Here is a 23417-nt window from a genome sequence, read left to right as displayed (position 1 = left end):
ACATAACAATGTATGCATAAATTTTTGTATGAGAGACTAACTTGAATTGTAAACTTTCACTTAAAGTACAACAATAAAATAAAAAATAAAAAAAAGATGGCTATGCTGCGTTAGGTTGGCCGGCAGGGCACCTCCCACCTGTAACTCTCCTTGTTCATTGTTTTCATTTTGTTTCTTCTTCTAATCAATGTTCAATTTAATTCTTCATCCTTCCTTTTGATGCTCAGTGTTGTCATCTGTATCTGTTTCATTTAGTTTCTTGGGTCTTTGCTATAGGAGGACAGCATGGTATGTCTGACTAAGTCGCTATCTTAGGCTGTCTCCTCATCAAAGTGATTTCTAAGCCAAAAGGCCACAATCAGTATATAATAAGTGGCTTGAAAAAGAGACAGACTAATTCACCTATGTATGCCTCTAGCAGTATGCCTGGCACGTAGTCAGTGTTCAAGTAACATTTGTTAAAATGAATTGCAGGCCAGTTTTTGGACAGAGGGAAATATGCCTCACATGGGAACAGACCATGGTTATGAAGGCAGGCCTCCTTCTTTCCAGTAAGTAGTTCTACTCAGGAAGCCAAATTAAAGGTTACCAAGTTGCCTAGTAAGTTAACAGTTCTAGAAAAAAATGAGTGATTAGTTTTACTAGATACATCATTCAGGCCAGGCTGGAATCCCTAAAAATAATCTTTTTCTACCCTAGCGGACAAATCTGCCCAGACAACTGTAATCCGAAAGCAGAAGAGTAATAGAAAGCAGCCTGGCAACATTTCTATACCTACTAGATGACAATGAGAAAAAATAAATAAATTACTATAAAAGATTTTTCATTGTTTCACAAGAGCATAAAAAAATACCCAGCCGATGATGATTTTTGAAATAAATAAAAAGTCAGAACCTTTATAACATCTGATTTCCTGGCTGTTTATTAAGACCTTATTTTTATAGAGTAATATGAAGAAGACTTTTATAAACATCTGTTTGCATCTTATCATGTTGTCCTAAAACTGGCCAAGAAATTTCATAGTCACCATAATGGGGCTGTCTAAACCTTTAAAAGTATATTGAGATCTTGATGCTAAAATTTTTGGAATTTGACTCTTATCTAATATAAAAAAATTAAAGCTTTTACTTTGTATCACGTGTCATTTTGTTCCTTTTTTGTTATTCTCTCGTGTAGTCTTTGTAACTACCATGTTAGATAGGTCTTTAAATATTATTTTCATGTTCACAAATGAGAAAACTAAAGTTTAGGAAAATAATGCTATTAAGTGGTAGAACAAAGATTTGAACCCATACGGTTATGCTCTGTAAACTTTACTCTTTCTGTAACACTAAACTGTGGATATCAACTGTAGGTAGAAACAGCTTTTCTCTTGAGGCTTGTTTACTAGTTGTGTGTGTGTGTGTGTGTGTGTGTGTGTGTTTCACATCTATCAGATGATTAATATGGGCCAGGTACTATGATAAGAGCTTTACATAGAGTATCTCATTTAATCCTGATAACACCCTACAAAGTAAGTGCTATTATTATCCCCATTTTGCAGACTAGGAAACTGATGTTTAAAAAGGCTCGTTTTGCAAATGTATAAATCTGACTTTGGCCTGATTTAGTAGACAAAATGTGTCTAGTAATCTACATTAATAGATTCAAAGAGTACAGATACTCCATTGTCATATGTTTCACCAGTACAAATAGTAGTGAGAATGAGTGTAATGCTTAGTGCCAAGACTCCCCTCTACCGCCATACAATACACGAGCACATGCATTGTACTGGAAAAAATAACCCAGAATGCATGCCTTGATGAAAATGGGTCAGTATCATTTACTATCAAAGGACAGACTTTTTTTTTTCTATTTTAATTTGTCATTTGTAGGTAACATGTTACAAAGGAATTTTGAAGTCTTCTTTAATTTTGCCATTGAAGTAAAACTCTCACCAGATGATGTAATGACATACCTCCTTGTCTTTCTGAGTTCTAGCCATCTGTTTGGAGAGAGAGACTGTCTAGCTTCACTTCTTAACACTAGAACTTCAGAACTTAGAATCTAAGATATGTCAGATACCTTTGCAAATGATAATAGTGTGTGAAGATAAATTTATTTGTGCTCTAAAACAAACTTACTTGTATGCCACTTTCCCATTTATTTAAGCAGCACAGAAAATGGCGCCAGCTTGCTTGCTTGCTATGTTTCTTTCTTTCTTTTTTCTATTATAGTGTATTTGTTGTTATTGTTGTTAACCACCATTAAGTCAGCCTCTGACTCATGGTGACCCCATGCACAATGGAATGAAACACTGCCCGGTACTGCACCAGCCCCATAATCAAAGCATTGTGATTCATAGAGTTTTCATTAGCTGATTCTCAGAAGTAGATTGCTAGGCCTTTCTTCCTAGTGCATTTTAGTCTGGAATCTTTGTTGAAACTTCTTCAGCATCATAAATAAACACACAAGCTTCCACTTATAGACGGGTGGTGGCTGCACTTGAGGTGCATTGGCTGGGAATCGAACCTGGGTCTCCTGCATGGAAGGCAAGAATTCTACCACTGATCCATCACTGCTCCTATAGTTTACTTAGTGTTGGTATAAACAACAATGAATTAATTCAGAGATTATTGAATCCTAGACTACCCTTTCTTTGAACTGAGAACAGTACAAGATTTTTAGCTAGAGACTGATAATTTAACCTCTTATCTAGTTTTTCCCCCTAGTTTGCCAAATCGATCATATTCAATGCCAAAAATTCAGATAATATGGAAAAATATAAACAAGAAAAAAAAATCATGGCTCCACCATTCAGAGATAACCACTGTTGTTATTGGTATATATCCTTCCAAACTTTTAAAAATTATATTTTTTCAAAAATAAGAACATTATATACTCTTGTAACATGCCTTTTTCACATTATAATGTGGACAGCTTTCTGTTGAGTACCCACAGTTATGTGGGTTCTATCGTTTATTTATCTAATCCCATGATGGACATTGTGTTAGTTATCTAGTGCTGCTGTAACGGAAATACTACAAGTGGATTCTTTTAACAAAGAGAAATTTATTCTCTCACAGTCCAGGAGGCCAGAAGTCCGAACTCAGGGTGCCAGCTTCAGGGGAAGACATTCTCTATCAGCTCTGGGGGAAGGTCCTTGCCATCAATCTTCCCCAGTCGAGGAGCTTCTCAGCACAGGGACTCTGGGTCCAAAGGACGTGCTATTCTCCTGGCTCTTGTTTCTTGGTGGTATGAGGTCCCCATGTCTCTCTGCTTGCTTTTCTCTTTTATATCTCAAAGGAGATTGACTTAAGACACAACCCGATCTTGTAGATTTGAGTCCTGCCTCTTTAACATAACTGCTGATAATCCCATCTAATTAACATCATAGAGACAGGATTTGCAGCACACAGGAAAATCCCATCAGATGACAAAATGGTGGACAGTCACACAATACTGGGAATCATGGCCTAGCCAAGTTGACAGATATTTTTTGGGGACACAATTCAATCCATGACAGACATAGACTATTTATGATTTTTTACTAGACATATAGGCTATTTACAATTTTTCACTAGTATACATTTGTTTCATAATGTATATGGCTGGCTTTGTTCCAATAGACTTAAAAATCAGGAATGGTTCTTTGAGGCTTCCCATATGAGAAGTAAGTTTCTAGTTAGTAGCCATTTTTATTCGCCTTTAGGCTCAGCCCGGCACTAGGATTGTGCGTGGATTGCATTAGATACTAAAATTACTAAGGAACTTCTGTCAGTTATGAATATGACATTGAGAAGCCATGTTTTGACTCTGTCCTCATTGTTCATGTTTAAAACAATTGTTAACTGGCTTCTGCCTTAAGAGGCAGTTTATATTTTAAAACAATGGCACTGGCAGCTGCTAAAGTGTCTGTGATATTAAACATACAGGTTGCCTTTGTCCATACAACTGGTTAAGTAATTAAGTACAGGCTAGGATGGGGAACACTACTAATGGGAAACCCCTGGTAATAAGCTGTCATGTGGATTAAAGTATCTTCTCTCCTCAAAATCATAGCCAGTAGTTATATTTTCTGTGATCTGGTCCTTTGGGAAATGGAGGCATCATACAGGGAGAACTACTGATAACAGCAAGCTTACGTACCCCCAGAGTACCTGGGGCTACTTAGCCAATCGAGCTGGACTGACTACTCTAAAACTCCCATCATCAGCAAGAAATAGGTAGCTCAGATTCAAGAGATAGGTTGACGTATAGTCTTAGATGGATTCAGAAACAAAAGCAGATGACAGGTAAGGATATTCCAGGTCAGCATATCAGCAACAAAGCTCAGGCAGATCACAAACAACTGCCACTGAAAATGACAGAGGATTGTCCGTCCTCTGATCAAAGTTAGAGAAATGGCTGATGCCTAGTATTCATAGTCATAGGGATCTATGCCACACATGGAGTAGAAAGCTACAGAGGTGACAGGTGATAGTAATGAACTGACCTTGTATCTGCGTGCCATTTAACAGCTAGTTTTTTCTGCACCAACCCGAGCAGTTGCCCAAGCTCTTACCCTGCCAAGTCCTCTTGGCCTAGGTCATTGCAATCTGTGCCTTGATGAGCTATTCTGTCACTGTTGATAGTGTGTTATCTAGGCTTCAACAACAGAACCTCACCAGATGATTTCAGAGGGCCCCATTTCTGCTGATTTTTGGGGAACGGAACTACTGCCTTCTACGTAAATGCTTCAAGGTAGTTAAAAAATTCAAAATGAAATCACATGTTTATGGAAACAGCTACCACTATATCTCTGTCCTTATAAGTATGAATCTGGCCAGTGTACTTTCCTTTCATTAATTTTTTTTTCCTTTCCTAGAAAAAAGAAATTAAATATGTCTAAGAATTCTGATTCTCCTTTTATACATTCATTGCTTCTCATGCCCACCAAGATAAGAAACGTTTGGTAATCAAATGGCCACCAATATAAGGAACTAGAACTCTTTTTTTTTACTAATCAGAAATTAATAACTATCTTTCCATTTCTTCTTCTTGAAATCTGACCTATCTTTTAAGGCCTAATTGGGATGACATTGTTCTTAGAATGTGATACATGCTACAGAGACAGAGTTTCATGTTATAGTTGTCTGTACATCTATCCTTTCCACCCTAACAACTTATAAGGGTGCCTACTATGGTACCCTGCAGATAGTTTCCACCCAAAACCCACTACTGTTGAGTCTGTGCTGACTCATAGCTACCCTATAGGACAGAGTAGAACTGCCCCATAGGGTTTCCAAGGCTGTGATCTTTATGGAAGTAGACTGCCACATCCTTCTCTTGCGGAGCTGCTGGTAGGTTGGAGCTGCCAACCTTTTTGGTTAGCAGCCAAGCGATTTTAACTGCTGCACCACCATGGCTCCTTGCAGATAGTTTTTGAAGTAAAATTTTGTGGAAAGGAGGGAGGGACAAAGGGAGAAAATGAGGGAGGCAGGAGGGAGGGAGGAAGGAAGGAAGGCTGGCTTTCCTTTCCTTTCCTTGTTTAAATGACAAATTATATTCCCTGCATGTAAGCAGTATAGCTGAAGGTGAATTCAAGGATCAGTTCCTGATTCATTGCTAATGATTGGATGATTACTTAATCAACAGACAGTTTTTGAGAAACTGCTATGTGTAAGCCACTGTGATAGACACCTTGAGCAGCTCTGTTACAGTTTAAATTTGGTTTCTATTGGTTTGCTCTTTGACGTAAGTTTCATATATAATTTACTTGAAAATTTTTTCAACTATTTTCTAACATTCTTCCATATTTTTATTTGCTGCTCTTTCCCATATTTTCCAGATATACAGGCATTTTCATCAGACTTTCAACTGCATAGGGAACAAATTTGTCTTAGGGCTGAATTGCATTCTCTAGCAAAGAAGCAAGCATAATACATGGTTAATGGACAAAACAAAGAACATTAAAAAAAAAAAAAAGATTCTGTTCCATAGCTTTGACAATGAGTCCAAAGATAATCAATAGCAAGGTTGGTGGCAGTTGAAATACCAAACAATATACTGGTTTTATTTTTTTCTGAGTCCTACTTTTCTGAAACCCTTTGAAATACTCAAGTTATCAATTATGTAAATGCTTGTCAGCTAAAATCCCAAGAGGTTAGCTTTCCGTATTATGAAAAATATCATGTTTATGATAGATAAAAGTAAGTATTGTATATTTTCTACCTTCATAGCTTAATATGGTGTAAGTTTTTAATGCCTTAAAGCAATATTATTGTACTGTGCATTGTTACTTTTATCATGTATTTCAGTCTTCCTAAAGTTACTATAATTGAGTTTGTTTGATAATGTACCATTATATTACTACGAGACTTGATAGTTTGCAAAACATGAGGTTCATAATAGAGATAGAGAGTGGAGTTACTACCTGGCAGGGAGGATAAGAAGAAAGTGAAATATAGAAAAGTGATTTAATCTCACTACTGCAGTTTTATAAAATATAATTTGTTTTTCCTCTAGCACAGCAGAGTTTCATGCTGATAACAAGCTGCTGAATTAATAAATCCATAGCAAGTATTAAGACTTTTCCTTTAATAACAAATGCTGAGCATTAAGATGAGAAAAGGAAAGGTGTTCTTTGTACAGACGTTACCTCTAGCAGATCTACATCCCTAAGCATAGAAAAAAAAAATACCAACATCATACCCTGAGCAATCTCAATGTGAAAATAACTTGCACATCTCAATTAGAATACTGTATTTTCCACACAAAAACATGCTGTTTCCTGGAACACATTTGCCTATTTTCCAATTGGAAAGACATTTAGGGGTCTATTTTGTTATCATTACATGTGCTTAACTCCAATTACAGTTAATGGGAGTTGTGTGTCTATAGTCACAGTAGCCTCTGAACTGCTTTAACATTATTGCTTTCCATTATCCTCCTCGTTACAATAACTTTCATCTCCTCTGCCAAACCGAACTACTGTGGTGATCTAGGTTTCTATTTTCTTTTCATGGATTTATTTGCATGTAATGAAGGATATAGATTACACAGCATGGCCAGTTTCTAGTTTTAAAAATAGTACGATGTCACTGAGAATAGAATAGGGCTAGAACTATTTAATTGTTAAGTGGAGGTAATTGATTGGCTTCTAGACATGCATTTCTGCACAGCACCCTGTGTATACAACACTGTTGAAATAAAACAATTTGATAGAGTTTAATACCTGTGGTATCTAGTGGAAACCAAAATTATAAAACACATTGTAAAAAATATGAGGGAATAAGGTTTACAAAGTAGAAGCACTAGATTTTATCAACAGAAAACAAAGCTATAAATTTATTATTATTCAAATTTTTGATAAGGTAGAAATGACCAGAATAGATGTATAAGGCCCTCTGTGGGTGATTATAAAATATGGATAATTGGTAATGCTCTTGTGGTTAAGTGCTGGACACTGCTGTGTTTCCAGAAGGAAATGATCAGCTGTCAGAAAAAGTGATCAGAAGACAGGGAAAGATGCCTTGTTAAGTCTTTAAGAAAATGAAGAACCTGAGGAGAACTCTTAAAAATATCATTAGGGACCTTGTTGTCACTTGACTCATTGGCACTCAACAAACAGACATCTGTCTTTGCTAGGACCAGCCTAGTTCCCATTAAGTTTATCAACTGTGTTGTTTTCAAGTTGGTTTGTGATGACAGCATGATGTAGAGTTCCAAAACAGGCCCTAAAAATACACATTTGAAATGAAAATATAAATTATAGGGGATTTGCTCCACCAAATATTAAAACATATTATAAGGCTGAAATAATGAAATCGGGAGGTATTGGCACCAAAATATTTGGAACAATATGAAGATAAATGGAACAGAAATAGACCCTAGTATAGACAGGGTCGCTATGAGTCGGAACTGACTCAGTGGCAAAGCGTTTGTTTGTTTTGTTTTGTTTTAATAGATAATTTGGAGCCCTGGTGACGCAGTGGTTAAGAGCTCAGCTGCTGACCAAAAGGTCAGCAGTTTGAATCCCCCAGCTACTCCTTGGAAACCCTATGGGACAGTTCTACTCTGTCCTATAGGGTCACTGTGAGTCGCAACGGCAATGAGTTTTAGTTATAGGTAATTTAATATATGATAATGGTAGTATTATAAATCAGTATAGAAATTCATGATTATTCAACAAATAGTGCCAGGACAATCCATTTCCTCTTTGTAAGGAAATAAAAAAAAAGAAAGAAAGAAAACAATGTAGAAATTTACCTGATACTGTACAACAAAATTAATTCCAGATAATTTAAATAGTTAAACGTAAAAAAAAAATCAAACCTTAAAGATCAAGAAGAGATACAGTTGAATGTTTATCTAATCTCTCTTGCTAGAGAAGGACTTTCTAAGTTTAAAAGCAATGGAACAAATCATAATGCAAAAGATTGATAGATTTAACTACATGAAAATGGTAAAAATAAAGCCAGATGTTTCTAAAAACCCACAACATGAACTGAATAAATCAAACTGAGAAAAATGTTTCTAATTAATAGTTCAATTGGTTAATAGCTTTAATATGTAGAGTTCAAAATAAAACCAGAAGTGAAAACCTAAGATCCCAATAGATAAATGGGCAAAAGACATGACCATCATTAAAAGGAAGAAATATAAATGGATAATAGCATATGGAAAGTTCTACCTCACTATAACTTGAAGAAATGCAAAAAGACAGAATTAGAAGAAATGCAGAAAGACAGAATTGTTTTACTTTTCATATTAGTACATTTTTCGAAAAGTAATACCAGAAGAATGAGGTAAGGTAGACGAATTCACATACTCCCAACTGGGATTTAAATTAATACAATTCTGGAAAATATTTGGGCTTAATTTTGTATGCCCTTTGATATAACAATGCCACTTATATACATGGCATATGTGAAGAGATAACTATAAGGATGTTCATTGCTGTGCTGTTTATAAGGGCAAAATATTGGGAGCAACTTAAATGTCTTGCAGTAGAAAGATAGTTAAATAAATTGTAGTATATTTATATAATAGAGTAGTATATGGCCATTAAAAATCATGTTTTCAATATCATGTTTCCAGAAGTTTAATGACATGGAAGATTTGTACAATATAATGTTAAGTGAAAAAGTAGAACACCAAATTGCATATACTGTTTCAGCTCAACGTATTTTTTTTTTAAGGCAATGTTCTGGTGCAGTGAGGAGAATGAACCTGGTCAACTAATAGAGAAATTGGCCGACCTCCACCAAGAGATTAGTCCCAAACCTAATTAGGCTGCCACCTTCCAGTCATTTCTAGTGAGTGAGAAACTGTATCCAACTCAGGCTTCCTAAAATCACAAAAGAAAAAGATAAACAGTTTTGAAATTATGGAACACAAGGGAAAAAATGTATGTTCATGTAAGATAATTTCAGTATAACAGTTTAACATAAATTATCTTTCTTTATCAGTGTTTTGGATGCAAATAATATTCAATTAGACGTTTAGGGAGGCAACCTAGTTATCTTGGTTTCCTTAGCCTAAGCTGCATAGACCCAGACCTCCATATGATCTGTTTGTTATAACCGATGCCTACCCATGGATGCTAAATCTGCCACATGATCGCTTTGGAAGAGCTTTGTTTTCTCAAAAGCTCACTGTAAATTACAGAGTGTTTCTTTTACTTTGTTTGCTAGCCAATTAATTTGCGTTTAAATGGATATTTTGTAACAATGTGCAGTATATACTGGACATAGATTTATGCTATCCTGCTGTGAGGGACTAGTTTAAGGCTGAATTCCTGTTTGTGGTCCCCATTTTATATTATGTTATGTCAACATTGATACATCTACGTGTCTATGAAACACCAGGGAAGAAACAGTCCTTCTGTAGACAACAGATGGACACCTAACTTGGGGAGATATAAATAATGGACATGGCCTTTTTATCAGTTTTCACAGTCCCACCTTGACCTACTGTATTTTTTTGCAAATAACATGCCCACACATATAACGCGCAGCGTAGCTCACTTAGGAAAAAAGCAAGGGGTGGTTGCATGGTTGGTAAAAAATGCATACTGCATGAGTACCGTATTTTTACGTCCGTTATATGCATAAAATACAGTACTCATGCAGTATGCAAGATACAGCCGTGTACCTTTGGTAGTATAGTCACTCTGCTAGGTTGCATACCACAGGCTTGAGTCCTTTAGTCTATCTCACATCACTTTTGTTTAAACTTTGTGTAGGATGTGCTTATCCTCAGTTATTTCATTTGACAAAGTTTTCAGTAAGAAGGAAATTAATGAAGTAGATTTAACTATGGATCTGAAACTTTGTGACATTCAGAGATTTCATGGATGATGTGCTTTGTACATAGTTGCTGAATAAATGATTGCATGGTTGAGTTCTGGAGCAATTCAATAATGGGTTTAATACATTGACTACAGGACTCAGTTGGGAAGGTTTTGAAATGAATACTAAATCAGTTTATGCCTAGATTAAGCGTAAAACTTCTTACTCTTATGACAGTGTAGAAGGCCTTGACATAGGCTTGAGCTGGTAGAGCTGAGATTCAGAATATGCACAACCATATTAAAGCTGAGCTACAGATTTAAATTTTCTTTTGGTGACAGATTTGAATTTTGTTTTAGTTTTGGCGACCCCTCCTCCATAGAATGCATATTTTCATATAACCGTGTTCTGCTCTTCAACTTCATGCTTTGTCCAGAATACCTTCTGTAATATCAGAATCTGTTCATCTTCACATGGGGCATATTTCAAAGGCAAGCCTTTTATAATCAAAGAGAATCTGTTAGAGTATGTATACTAAACAACACTGAATTTGGAAGGTAACCTCTTGGGACTGATATCTCACGCTTTAGTGCCGCATTAATCCTTGTGTTTGCAAATAACAGAAATCTTTCATGAAATCTTAGACCATGAAGATATATTAGAGACCCTCTAGACTTTCTTGTAAGGAGCACTGGTGGCATAATGGTCAAGTGCTCGGCTGCTAACCAAAAGGTTGGTGGTTCGAACCCAGTAGCTAATCCATGGGAGAAAAGACCTGGTGATCTGCTCCCTTAAAGATTTCAGCCTAGGAAACCCTATGGGGCAGTTCTACTCTGTCTTATAGAGTCACTATGAATCAGAATCGACTTGATGGCACACAACAACAACAAGACTTTCTTGGAGTCCCTGGGTGGTGCAGATGGTTAACACACTAGGCTGCTAACCAAAAGATTGAAGGCTCGAGTCCACCCAGAAGCACCTCAGAAGAAAGCCCTGGTGATCTACTTCCAAAAAATCAGCCATTGAAAACCCTATGGAGCACAATCCTTTTCTGATACAGATGGCATCACCATGAGTCAGAATCAACTGAATGGCAACTGGTTAGACTTTCTTATTCAATATAACATGTTACCCTATGCATTAAAAAAAAAAAAGCAGAGGAAAAATATGAAAAATCACATTCCCTTGTCCTACAATGAAATGTATTTTCCTATATCTCATTGCACAATGTCCCCAACAAATAAATACACACAGACAGCCCACTCTTTGATTCCAAAAAAGACAACAGGCAAATTGGAAATGGATGCCACTACTTTTAACAAAGCCCTTCATATCCCCTCAGGGTATATTTTATTGTAAATTATGAACTTTTTGGAGGTTAGGCCCTGATTTTTGTCATCTAAAGTAGACAAGTATCACTAGTGTTGGGAGAATGAGACTAGTTAAAAAAGTGAATTTGGATCAGGCTAGGTCTTGTGGACTTCTCAAATCGTATCACATGGGCACCCGCTTCCTCGACCTACGTCCCCAAATATGAAAGTCAATCACTCTCACAGTCATCCAAGTTACTGTGTCACCTCTGACAGCAGTGACATCTAACATTTGCTCCTTTCTCATAAATATGATGCCAGCTATGTGTCTTGACCTTATGAGGGTCAGGCCACTGATTTTTACCCATTAATATTTAATACTACAAATATAAAGTTATCTTTCAAAGATTTCAGTGATTCTCAATCTCTGCTTCAAAAAAGACAAGAATCCAAGGGTGAAAATTTGTCATCATTAGATTGTTAACCATTAGGATGTAAAGACAGATAAAAAAAAAATATGCTAGATATTATCCTTTAAATTCCCCTTCTGGCTTGATCTATTCAAGTCTAGAGTATAAATATATATGTTATAACTAAATTAGGTTTAATCTAAATACAAAGAATTAGAAATAAATCAAAAGGTCTGGATCAGCCATTGTGGCCATTGTTTCTAATGGCATGTTTTCATAAATAAGATTGTACGTTGACATTTGAAAAATGTAAATTGTAATTTTTTTTTTAAATGTAAGTGGTGACCTTTGCAGAATTGCCTCTTCTCAGAATTATCTCATTAATTTAGGGACCAATTTGGTACCAAAAAAGAAAAGGAAAGAATGCAAGAAGGAAGGGAAGCAAAGGGAGGAAAGGAGGGAGGGAGGAAGGAAGGAAAGAAATACAGAATAATTCTCCTTTGTGCATGCCAAAAGCTAGATTTGGGCCCTGAACCAGTGCTCATCCTGCCTTCCAAAAGCTCTCATGTCCTTTCTTTAGTTCATTTTGACCTGAAAGTCTATTTTCATACACTAAATGCCGCCAATAAAGTGCCGGTTGATAAAAATCCTCATGTCACATCATGTAATGCTGCCAGGCTGGGTTTTTGGATGTGGTTCTTTTCTTGGATCTAGATGGCAGAAAGTGATAACTTGGGGTAACAGTGGCATTCCTGGGGTGAAGTGCAGATGCCTGATGCCCTTGGTGTATAGGATCACCAAGACACAAGCCTTTGTCTGAGCTAGAACAATCCTTTGGGAATGCTACCAACATTCTCATTTCTGATAGCTTTAATCCTGCATGCTTAAATGCTAGCAATGCAGTAATAACCATTATATTATAATCTCATTTTTTAATGTTTTCTATAAAGTCCCAAACCAATCTGTATGCAAACCAGTGACATCTAAGTTATAAGCCCTTTATCCAGGAATGTTATCTCCACATTTTTAGCTGAATTGTGATCTGTATCACAAACTAAATAATGGATTTTTAAAAAATGGTATCTTTAAAAGGATACCCAAATAATTCATCACTCAGATATATCTCTGAGTAGAGAAAATGCCTCTTCCTCAATTCTAAGTGATATCATTGCATCATAAAGTGCTCTGTAGGCTTTAAGCATGTGGCTGGTTGGCTCAGGGCACTCATGCCATGGTGTTAATGAGGCCAAGGTCGTGGGGGCCAGTTAGCTTTGCTCTGTGTACAGACCCATACTACCGGGAATCAGTCAAGAGACGCTAACACAGACAAGAAAGGTACCATGGCAAAACCTCAGCACTTCTTAGTCCATCCTCCCCATGTGACAGGCAGGATGTGTGTGTTGGGACTCTTCTTAGGGAGGAAATGAGTAGTAGCTTGGGAGGCCCCAATCTCTACCCCCCAAGAAAGCAGCCCTGACATTCAAGCATTAACTTTGCATTATAATCCCCCGTCATACCATTGATTTGCTGTGTAACCTTCATCACTATAGCAGAGATAATAGGATAGAATGAAATGGGCTTACCTCCCGGGGATGTTGTGTGAATTAGCAAATTAACGAGTGTAAAGTGTTAGCATTTATGTAAGTGCTGGTGCTTGTCATTATTTCTAGGGACCTAGTCTCATTCTAGTATATTATGCTTTTTTCGGAGAGGGATTTTCACCCACATCAGTTGCATTTAAGCTGAGCATAAAACAGAGGTGATAATAACGTAGTAGTGATCATCGCAATGCGGAGCTGTAAACCTTTTCCCTATTAAAGCTAAACCTATTTTCAGCAACTTTCAATGCTTTTAAACTTTGCTTTCCAAGCTTTGTGCCAACAGTTATCTCTACAGTGATTATTCTTCCTATGACAGGTGGGGGGAATGGGACCTATTCATTATTCATTCCCATAATGACTATATAATGTATTGAATTTGTTTACATCATACAATCAGGCAAAGACTCGGTTTGATTGCCACATATTGCAATCATTGTAAAAAATAAAAACTCTTCTGCTCTGCCCACGCTGATGTCCTCTAGAGGTAGCAAACATACAGAGTGAAAACTCATGGGGAATTGAAGTGCTTTCCAACAAAAGGCACTGTACATAGATCCTTTCAATTTAACGTCTTTACCGAGGAATTTTGTTGTTGCCTGCTATTTCCAAGGGAACTGTGCGTGAGAGAATTCTTCCATTTCTTTTATCACTTTAACTTCACTTACCAAGAAAGTCATTTATTACTGATTGCAGAACTCTTGAACTCAGTCTGGCAGCTGCAGTGTGAACTCCTCAGATCTGGGCTCCTTGTTACTTATTTACATATTCATTTGAAGTGATTTTTCAGGATTCTTTGAAAACCTCTTGACCTGACATTGTGTAATAGCTGAGATCTAAAGCTCTGTGTTTTTGGTTCTTTTTCTCTTTGTCTTACAGATAACAGACGGGTACCTTTGGAAAGGTCACGCTCTCGCCACAATGAAGCTATCTCATCTAAGTGATTCCTGATGCCAAAGAGTATGAAAAATATTTCAGTAAACAAAATCATATGTTTTGAGAAGAACAAAACATGCGCTCAAGAGATGGAGACGAAATAAGTGCATTTCTGCTAAGATCAAGCTAAGCTGGATGAAATCGTGTGCATTTGTAGAACTATTGCAAGATGCCTCCCGCAATTATATTAATATGAACACAATTATCAGGATTATAAAAAGTGTGTTCCTTTTTAGTGTAATGATGTGTGTTATTTGTTACTGCATGTGATCTGATGGTGATGACGGAAATATAAAAGATTGAAAAGAGCTAAAGCTGTTCAAAAACACTGTTTGTCAAAAATTTATAAACTTACTGAAATTTGTAGGTGATCAAATAAAAAAAGGAGGAAAGAGAAGAAAAAGACTAGAAAGAAGGAATTATTCAGTGTCTGGTTCTGATTCCTATTATATATAAAAAGAAAAGACCAACAAAAACGTGCATGTTTAGGATTTTGGATAGGCACTAATGTTGTCCACACTGTAAGAGAAGCCGTTTTGGGAACTCAAAAAAAATCTCTCCTTAACCCCTGTCAAGTTATTTAGAATCTTATCTCAAGTGAAGGCTGATGGATTCATCTGCTTTGGCTGAATTTAAACTTATCATTAATCTAGAGTTACGGCATGATATTGCAGGCACTTATCATTGCTAAAAATAAACCAAAGTTTAACAGAATCAGTTACAGAAAGCAATTTAAACTTTATTTAAAGAGGTATTTTCTAATTATGCACATATATCTACTTTATACAGATACTTTATATGGCTATTTTTGAGAAGAAAGTTCACATTTTAATGTTTATGCTAGGGAAGAATCTGAAAATACTATTTCTTTTATTTAGATTTTAAACACAAATATTGATTCCTATACTCTATGCTTTATTTCTTCTTCTGCTGCTTCTTTCTCCCTAGACCCCCTCGAAGGCAGGGAACAGAGTTCTAGAAGACCTGAGAGAAAACAGATTTCTCTCTGCAGGAGGCAGCAGAAAACTATCTGAAAGGTCAATTGTTTTATCTAACTTTCTACTCCCCTTTCCAATTCTGCTTTGGTGGCCTGAAGAAGAAAAAAAGAAATTCTATGTTATGTATGTATATATGTGTGTATATATTTATATCTCCTGCTACAATTATTCCATATCCCAGTAGCTAAGTGAACTTTTTAATCATCATCATACTTACCACCTTATATTAACAAATTAAAATGATGCCGCCAAAACAACTCTAGAGGGAAAACCAGGCTCTGCATTTTTCTTAAGTAGACGAGGGAGTAAAAGTTATGCTTAACTTGTCTATTATTTTAAGGTATGCATTGAAATAATGTGGTATAACTTCTCTGGAGTGCAGTTTTAAGACTAATTCATGCCAATGATTGTGATTATTGTAACAGATTTCTTATATAGAAAATCCTACTTCTACTCCTCCATTGCACATTATAACATTCAGAAAGAACAAATGACTCACTCAACAAGTCACCATCTGAAAAAAAACTAAACAAGTGACCAACAGCTTACAGATTCCTTTATATAGACGTATAATGATTCAAACTGCTGCCTTTTCCTCCAATGCATCCTTACTTGGGTACTATACTTCAAAAAACTCTGAAGCTGCTACAATAGAGAAATCAAAAAGAGTATCAGTATCTGAGGTTTTGCAGTTTTATCCTATCTTAAAACACACATACATACACACACACAACCTTAAGGGGTATATCAATTTCACACATTTTTTTAAACAAGAAAAGTTTAGATTCTACTAACTTATGTATAGGCCTAATGTGTATATTTTTGACTTTACAAAGTCTTTTTTGAAATCTTCATAATATGGCTTCTTTGAGTCTTTTGATAGCTTTTCAGGCTGTAGGAAAATGGTATTTTAAAATGTTAACCCTGACTAAAATTTGGGGGCATTTACCATGCCATGTTATTAAGCTGGTAAGGGTAAAAATACTGACGTGTTTCACCTTTTCCAGATGTGAACGTGTCTTATTTTTTAGTTTGTGAAAACAAATGAAGAACTATTATTGATAAATTATATATTTGTATTTAGACTAATCCCACGTGCTTTTCACAAAAATTAAAAATTGTTCAGAGTCTTTCGTGAACTTCCGATAATTGAATTAAAGAGTCTGCTTCCCAGATTTATAATGGTCCTGCTCTAGCCATTTGCAGTTTTGTTTTACACAGAAAAGTATCACTAAAAAAAACACACAGTGACATTATTAGTATGTTGTTGTTGTTAGATGCTGTCGAGTTGGTTCTGACTCATAGTGACCCTATAGAACAGAATAGAACTGCCCCATTATTCGTATAGAACCAAATACTACTAAAGTCTTATTTTGGGTTTATTACTGCCATGTATGAGAAGCACCATTTATGTAGATTTTTTCTAGAATGTTATTTTTTTTAAAAAGTGCAAAACCCTTAAAATGTTTACTAGTTGTATTAGCTTCCTGTGGCTGCTGTAACAAATTACCACAAACTTGATGTCTTAACACAATAGAAATTTATTCTCTCATAATTCTGGAGGCCAGAAATTTGAAATCAACATGTCAGCAGCATTGTGTTCCCTCTGGAAACTCTAGGGGAAAATCCTTTCCTTGCCTCTTCCAGGCTCTGGTGGCTGTCGACATTCCTTGGCTTGTGGCCACATCACTTCAGTCTCTGCCTTCTCTCCTCCTCTTCTCTGTGTGTTCCTCTCTATGTGTCTGTCTCAAAACTCCCTCTGCTTCTCTTTTATAAGGATACATGTGATTGTATTTAGTGCTCACCTGGATAGTCCAGGATAAACTACTCCTTTCAAGGTACTTAACTTACTTACATCTTTTGCCATATAAGGTAACATTCACAGGTTCCAGGGTTAGGACATGGACATATCTTTTGGGAGGCTACCATTTAACCCACTACAGTTTTCTCTCTGGTCTTCAAAATGCCATGTCCATCCCATGTGAAAAACACATTTATCCCATCCCAATATCCCCAAAAGTCTCACCCCTTTATAGCATCAACTCTTAAGTCCAAAGTCCCTTCTAACAGTCATCAGCTCAAAAGTCCCAAATCTCAATCAGGTGTGGGTGAGATTCTGGGTATGATCCATCCTTGGGTGAAATTTCTCTCCATCTGTAGACCTGTGAAACTAGAAAACATGTTATCTGCTTCTAAAATCCAGTGGTGGGACAAGCAGGCAATAACAGGTATAGACATTCCTATTCCAAAAGGAGGAAAATGGAAGATAGAAAGGAATCACTGGTCCCAAGCAAATTCTAAACCCAGCACAGCAAATTCTGTTGGTTTTAAGGCCTGGGAATAATCCTCTGTGGCTTGAAGCTCCACCTTCTGGGCCCGCAGCTCTGTCTTCTGGGCTGATGGCTTGGACCTTTGCCTCTGGGCCTTAGACCTGCACCTCTGCCTCTGCACTTGTGCCTCTGCCTCTGCACCCATGGCTCTGCCCTCAGGACGATCCTTCCTTTATCCTTGAAGGGTAGCACATGCTTGTAGATGAATAGTCTTATCAGCCTATTTCCTGCCTGTAAAATGTTGAGAGTTAGATACCGTTATTTCATTTTGTCCTGTCTCTGCCCCTTTCCGTTCAGTCCGAAAATGTTTCTGCTGATATAACATTCTTTAAAACCTAGTGTATGTGTGTGTGTGTTGGGGGGGGGGACCTGTGTGTGTCTTGTGTGTGTCGTGTTGATTCACATCATTAGATAAGAAGGTCCTTCACAGATCTTTCCTGCATAACCCCATCTCTATTCCTGGCTTCTGCTGAGATGGTTGAGTGGATCTATGAGTCACACACCTAATCTCTTCAGAACTAGGCAAAGGTTGTCAAGCTACACCCTTTGCCTTCTCCCAGAGCACACTTCCCTAACAGTGAATCTCCTAATTTTAGCATCTCTTGCAATCTGGATAGGCTCAGAATTTCCCATATCATCAGGTTCTGGTTCCTTTTTGCTTAACAGTTCCTTCCTCAATTTATCTTTCCTCTTACATTTTATTCTAAGCAGCAAGAGGAAACCAGACCATACCCTTCAGTTTGCTTGGAAATCTCCTCGGCTAAATATCCAAGTTTATCACTTACAAGTTCATCTTTCCGCACAACTATAGAAGAAAATTCATCTAAACTTGTTGCAACTATATAGCAAGGATTGCCTTTCCTCCAGTTTCCAATAGTATGTTCACTTCTCTGAGTACTCATCAGAAGCGCCTTTGATGTTCATTTTTCTACCAACATTCTGTTCATGACAATGTCTACATATACTCTAAGACCATAAAAGCTTCCTCTACCATGTTCATCACTTTTTTCTGAGCCCTCATCAGAATTACCTTTAATGTCTATAGTTCTAGCAACAGTCTGTTTAAGGCAATCTAGGCTTTTCCTATTTGCCTAAAAATTCAGCCTTTACCCATTATCCAATTCTAAAACCACTTACACATTTTTTAGGTATTTGTTATAGCAGCACCCCACTTCTCAATACTAAAGTCTGTATTAGATTCGTGTAGCTGTTGTAACAACTTACCACAAACTGGGTGGATTAAAACAACAGAAGTTTATCCTATCACTGTTCTGGAGGCCCGAAGTCCAAAATCAAGGAGTTTCCAGGGTTGCACTCCCTTTGGAGGCTCTAGGAGAGAATCCATTCCTTGCCTCTTCCGGTTTCTCATGACTGCTTGCTTTCCTTGGTTTGTGGTGATATCTGTCTCTGTTCTGTCTTTATGTAACTTTCTCCTCCATGTGTCAAAATCGCCCTCTGCCTGTTTCTTATAGGGACACTTGTGAAGGCATTTAGAGCCCACCTGGATCATCCATGATAATCTCCTCATCTCAAAATCCTTAATTAGATTTACCAAAACCCTTTTTCCAAATAAAGTATAACATCACAGCTTCCAGGGATTAGAAGATGGACATTTTTTGGGGGGGAAGGGGGGTTGGGGGCACCATTCAGCTCACTACTCATTGTACATAAATGTACTTTTTACTTTTTAAAATGCATCCTTGGTGCTCAAGCCAAATTTAAGGCTGTCTCTAAAAGCTATTGTCTGAACAGGCTACTGCATGCTTTGATGTTAAGTAGATAAACAGGCTATTCTCATATTTGGTTAATATTTTGCCACTATGGCCAATTATCTTAAAAACACAATTGACTAACTCTGAGCTCTGGGTATCTCTTTTGCCTCTTTTATGGAATCTTTGACCAAATGTCTTCTATGATTCATAATGCAGGGACAAAACTACCTCTGACACAGAGGGGCTCTTTACAAGCTTATTTAAAATATTGTGAATCCCTCAGCTGAAGGGAGAGGTGACAGCAAAGCCTGCTTTGAATGGATATTGAGGGAGATCATGCCCATACCAAGCCACTCAGAAGAAATATTTTAGTAGAAGTAGAACCATGGATATGTGCTCTCATTTTGCCTCAGAATAAACATCTGTCTCTAAGCAGGACCAAGAATGACTTTCAATCTGTGTGTAATGCATACTTACTTATTCAATAAAGTTAAGATGTACATTAAACGTACTGCCTATGATAATTAATATTAAGGATGCATGGGATGATGCGAACTGTAAAGTATCAAGACAGGATGTGAGAACATTCTAGAGGGAGAAGCTTCAACTGAACAGATAGGCAAGAGGGTTTTTTGGTTTGTTTTTTCATTTGTGTATTATGCACGGGGATGTGGGGCTCAGTCTGTGGCAGCTGCCTTCCTCATGGCGCCAGGATATTGGTTGTTTAGCTCCTCTTGCTGCTTCTTGGTGCAGATGTATATCCTCACCTTTTTCTTGATAAATTTGAGGACTCGCCTGTCCTCGGAGACCTTGAGCAGCTCCACGGTGCGCTGCTCATATGGGGCAAAGCCACACACTTCTCGGATCATGTCCCACAGAAACTTGATGTGCTTGGTGAAGTACCCTTGGTGGCAGCTGTGCCTCGACTTGCTAATGTTCTTGGTCACCTTGTGGCCCTTGTTGAGACCCACAATCACGAGATAGCACAGAGCCAAGTTGTGACCCACAGCACAGCCCTGGGGCCCTGATGGCAGTGGATCCTGCCCATCTGGAACCATACTTGGCAAGAAGGCTTTTATAAGAACTTGGTCAGAATACATGGAATGTATTCAAAGACACACTTACCTGTGGAATCATAAGGTTTTCTTCAAGTATTCTTTAGCACTGCTTGCCAGAGTAGTGTAAAGATGTTCGCACAACTAAAAGTCCAGAAAAAAGTCAAAAGAGTGATTTACATCCTCCAGAGAAACAGTTTTTACAGAAGAGGTTTTCTGCCATGAATGTAGAACTAAAGCAAATGGGCTTCAAATGCCCAGAGGGGTAAAAATCTGGAATGAATAACTAAGAATTGTAGATAATTATTTTCTGGAGGGCTTTCAAAAGAATCTCTCATCATGACTAAGCTGACTTGAAGATGGAAGGGTGGGCAAGGTAATAACCAAGTCTGTAAATGATATGATCCAAAGTATCTGACAAGACCATTGTTTTCCTTGGAATGGTTTGTGCCAGGAATCAAATACATTGGCTGTATCTTCCCCCTAAGGTAAGGGAGTGTGAAAACCTTGGTATCCACCACTAGGGGAGTTTTTGCTTAATACCAAGAGCTCAAAGGAAAGTGGAAATCTAGAAAGTGATATATTTTCAATTCATGTAACAAGCTGTATAGTTTTGATTTATAATAAAAAGAAAGCTATAGCCATATATCCCATTTACAGACTGAATTTATTTAGATGTCTAGAGTCCCAGTAGCTGCAAATAAAATATTATTACAGTTAGTGTCCATAGCAGGGAAAAACACCTTCAAATTCATGAATTATGTGAATCATAACTTAGTTCCTAGTTCTTGGAGATTAGCCAGAGTTCAGTCTTTAGCCATAATGACCTTATATCTTGGCTAATTGAGCTTCAGCCAATACTTTCACCTATATCTTGGCTAACTGAAATTCAGCCAATATTTTCACCTTTTGATGGTTCTGATTGAAACATAAGAGCTGTTATCTTATTATTAGACATAAAATAACAGCATCAACACTAATAATGTAAAACCCTCAACTGCTCTACGTTTCCAAAGTCTCCTCACAGTGTGACTATTCTGGTCATGTGGTGCCCATTCAGTGGAAGCTGCTTTTCAGAACACAATTATTAATTAAACATAGATCCTGTCTTCAAGGATTTCACAGTCTAGTGGGAGATGAGACATGTACAAACAATTATAATCCAAGGAGGAAAAAAGGCGATCAATGTCATAAGAATGGTATAGATGAGATCTATGGTAATTTGGAGTCCCTGGGTGGTGCAAATGGTAAAAGTGCTTGACTGCTAACCGAAAGGTTGGAGATTTGAATTCACCTAGAGGCACCTCAGAAGGAAAGCCTGGTGATCTACTCTTGACAAATCAGCCATTGAAAACCTTACGGAGCACAGTTCTACTCTGACACACATGAGGTCACCAGGAGTCAGAATTGACTCAATGGCAACTGGATGGGCGTTTGGAAAATACAAATTAATTTCAGTTTTGGAAAGATGGAGTGGGAAGCAGATATCAGTGTTGATTTTTTGGAGGGAGTGACATTTGACCTGAAATGTAAAAGGTAAGTAGACTTGGACATGTGGAGCTTTTATTCAGTCAATATTTAATGAACATCTACTTTGTGCCAGACACAATACAAGGCTCTGAGAATGTAACAGTGAACCACATAGATGTGGTCACTGTTATTATGGAGCTTATGTCTTTTTGAGGAGGGAGAGAAAGCATGAACAGAGGTACAAACTTGGAACTTCTTGGTGCATATGCAAAAAAATATTGAAACAATTCAATTTGGCTAGGATGTAGGGTCCATAAAAGGCAGTAGTGGTTGTGTGGTTTTGGCTTGATTTTATAAATGACAGGGAAAAACTGAGGGGTTTTGAGCAAAGAAATGACACAGAGCACTTAAGGAAGATTATTCTGGAAGCTCTGTGTAGGATAGAGAGGGGCAAGGCCGTAGATGGCAAAATTCATTAGCAGTTGTCTTAGTTATCTAGTGCTGCTATAACAGAAATACCACAAATGGATGGCTTTAACAAATTTATTCTCTCACAGTTTAGGAGGCTAGAACTCTGAATTCAGGGCACCAGCCCCAGGGGAAGGCTTTCTTTGTAGACTCTGGGGGAAGGTCCTTGTCATCAAAGTTCCCGAGTCTAGGAGTTTCTCATCACAGGGACCCCGGGTCCAAAGGACACACTCCACTCCCAGCTCCTCTTTTCTTAGTGGTGGGAAGTCCCTCTCTCTCTCTCTCTCTCTCTCTCTGCTTGATTTTCTTAAATCTCAAAGGAGATTGACTCAAGATACAGCCTAATCATGTAGATTGCGTCCTGACTCATTAACATAACTGCCTCTAATCCTGCCTCATTAACATCATGGAGGTTAGGATTTATAACACGTAGGATAATTACATCAGATGACAAATGGAGGAAAACTACACAATACTGGGAATCATGGCCTAGCCAAGTTGACACATTTTTGGGAGACACAATTCAATCCCTAACGGAAGTTATTGCAATAATAGTTTGGGGAAATAATGAGGGCCTAAACAGGAAACATCAGAAGGGCAGATCACAGTGGCATCTAAGAGTTCGCAATTGAGTACTGAAGGCATGAGGATGTGGAGAACCAAGATTTCAGACCAGAGTGGTGGATGGGCTACCCTCAACAGAAAAATGGAACAAAACAAGAGCTCATCTTTTTAGTAGTACCATGAATATGCACAGTTGCAGTTCTGACATTTGGTATGATCCTTTTATCTGTATTGTTAAATGGTGCATACAAGCCTTATATACAAGTAGCATCAAATCAGAAAGACAGAGCAGACAGGAGAACATGATTTCTGC

The 23417-nt window shown here is 37.5% G+C and overlaps 1 protein-coding gene and 1 pseudogene across 4 annotated transcripts in view; one reads left to right on the top strand and one right to left on the bottom strand.

Annotated features, from left to right (window-relative positions):
- DIAPH2 (diaphanous related formin 2) overlaps positions 1-17808 on the top strand; it is a 1008160-nt gene extending 990352 nt beyond the window's left edge. For all 4 annotated transcript variants that reach the window (XM_004377544.2, XM_023732386.1, XM_023732385.1 and 1 more), the window contains one exon: positions 14451-17808. In XM_004377544.2, the coding sequence (XP_004377601.1) occupies positions 14451-14515 (65 nt within the window). In that variant the 3' untranslated portion in view covers positions 14516-17808. The remainder of the gene's footprint in view (positions 1-14450) is intronic.
- Positions 17809-19479: 1671 nt separating this feature from the next.
- On the bottom strand, positions 19480-21330 carry LOC111820796 (60S ribosomal protein L36 pseudogene; annotated as a pseudogene).
- Between the last annotated feature and the right edge of the window lie 2087 nt (positions 21331-23417).

This window comes from Trichechus manatus, unplaced genomic scaffold (assembly GCF_000243295.1).
Source record: "Trichechus manatus latirostris isolate Lorelei unplaced genomic scaffold, TriManLat1.0 scaffold00051, whole genome shotgun sequence".
Taxonomy (NCBI): Eukaryota; Metazoa; Chordata; class Mammalia; order Sirenia; family Trichechidae; genus Trichechus; species Trichechus manatus.
Note: the sequence above shows the minus strand (reverse complement) of the source record. Positions and strands in the feature narration are given on the sequence as shown.